The 282-nt window shown below is 50.4% G+C and overlaps 1 protein-coding gene across 1 annotated transcript in view; it reads right to left on the bottom strand.

The window, feature by feature from the left end:
* Window positions 1-282, bottom strand: part of LOC119586778 — a 57,084-nt gene that overhangs the window by 7,878 nt on the left and 48,924 nt on the right. The window contains exon 6 of the mRNA XM_037935499.1: window positions 37-196. Coding sequence (XP_037791427.1) covers window positions 37-196 — 160 coding nt within the window. The remainder of the gene's footprint in view (window positions 1-36; window positions 197-282) is intronic.

Raw genomic sequence — 282 nt, forward strand, 5'->3', positions numbered from 1 at the left:
CCCCGAATTGACCACGAACACGACCCGCACACTCACCAACGGAGAAGCCCCTCAGGGTGGTATTGAGATGGGAAAAAGCTTGCTCAGGGACGGTGTTCAGGGGGTTTCCGTCCAGCGCAAGGAGAGTCAGGGACGTGACGGCCCTGAACCCATTTAGGGGCACTCGCGTGATCAGGTTGAAGCCGATATCCAAAACCTGCCGGGCAAAGAAAGAAAAAAACATTGATTAAAAAGGGATTCTGACATACTTATATGCATGTAAGCTTGTAAACACGTATGTAT

This window comes from Penaeus monodon, chromosome 22, assembly GCF_015228065.2.
Source record: "Penaeus monodon isolate SGIC_2016 chromosome 22, NSTDA_Pmon_1, whole genome shotgun sequence".
NCBI classification, from domain to species: Eukaryota; Metazoa; Arthropoda; class Malacostraca; order Decapoda; family Penaeidae; genus Penaeus; species Penaeus monodon.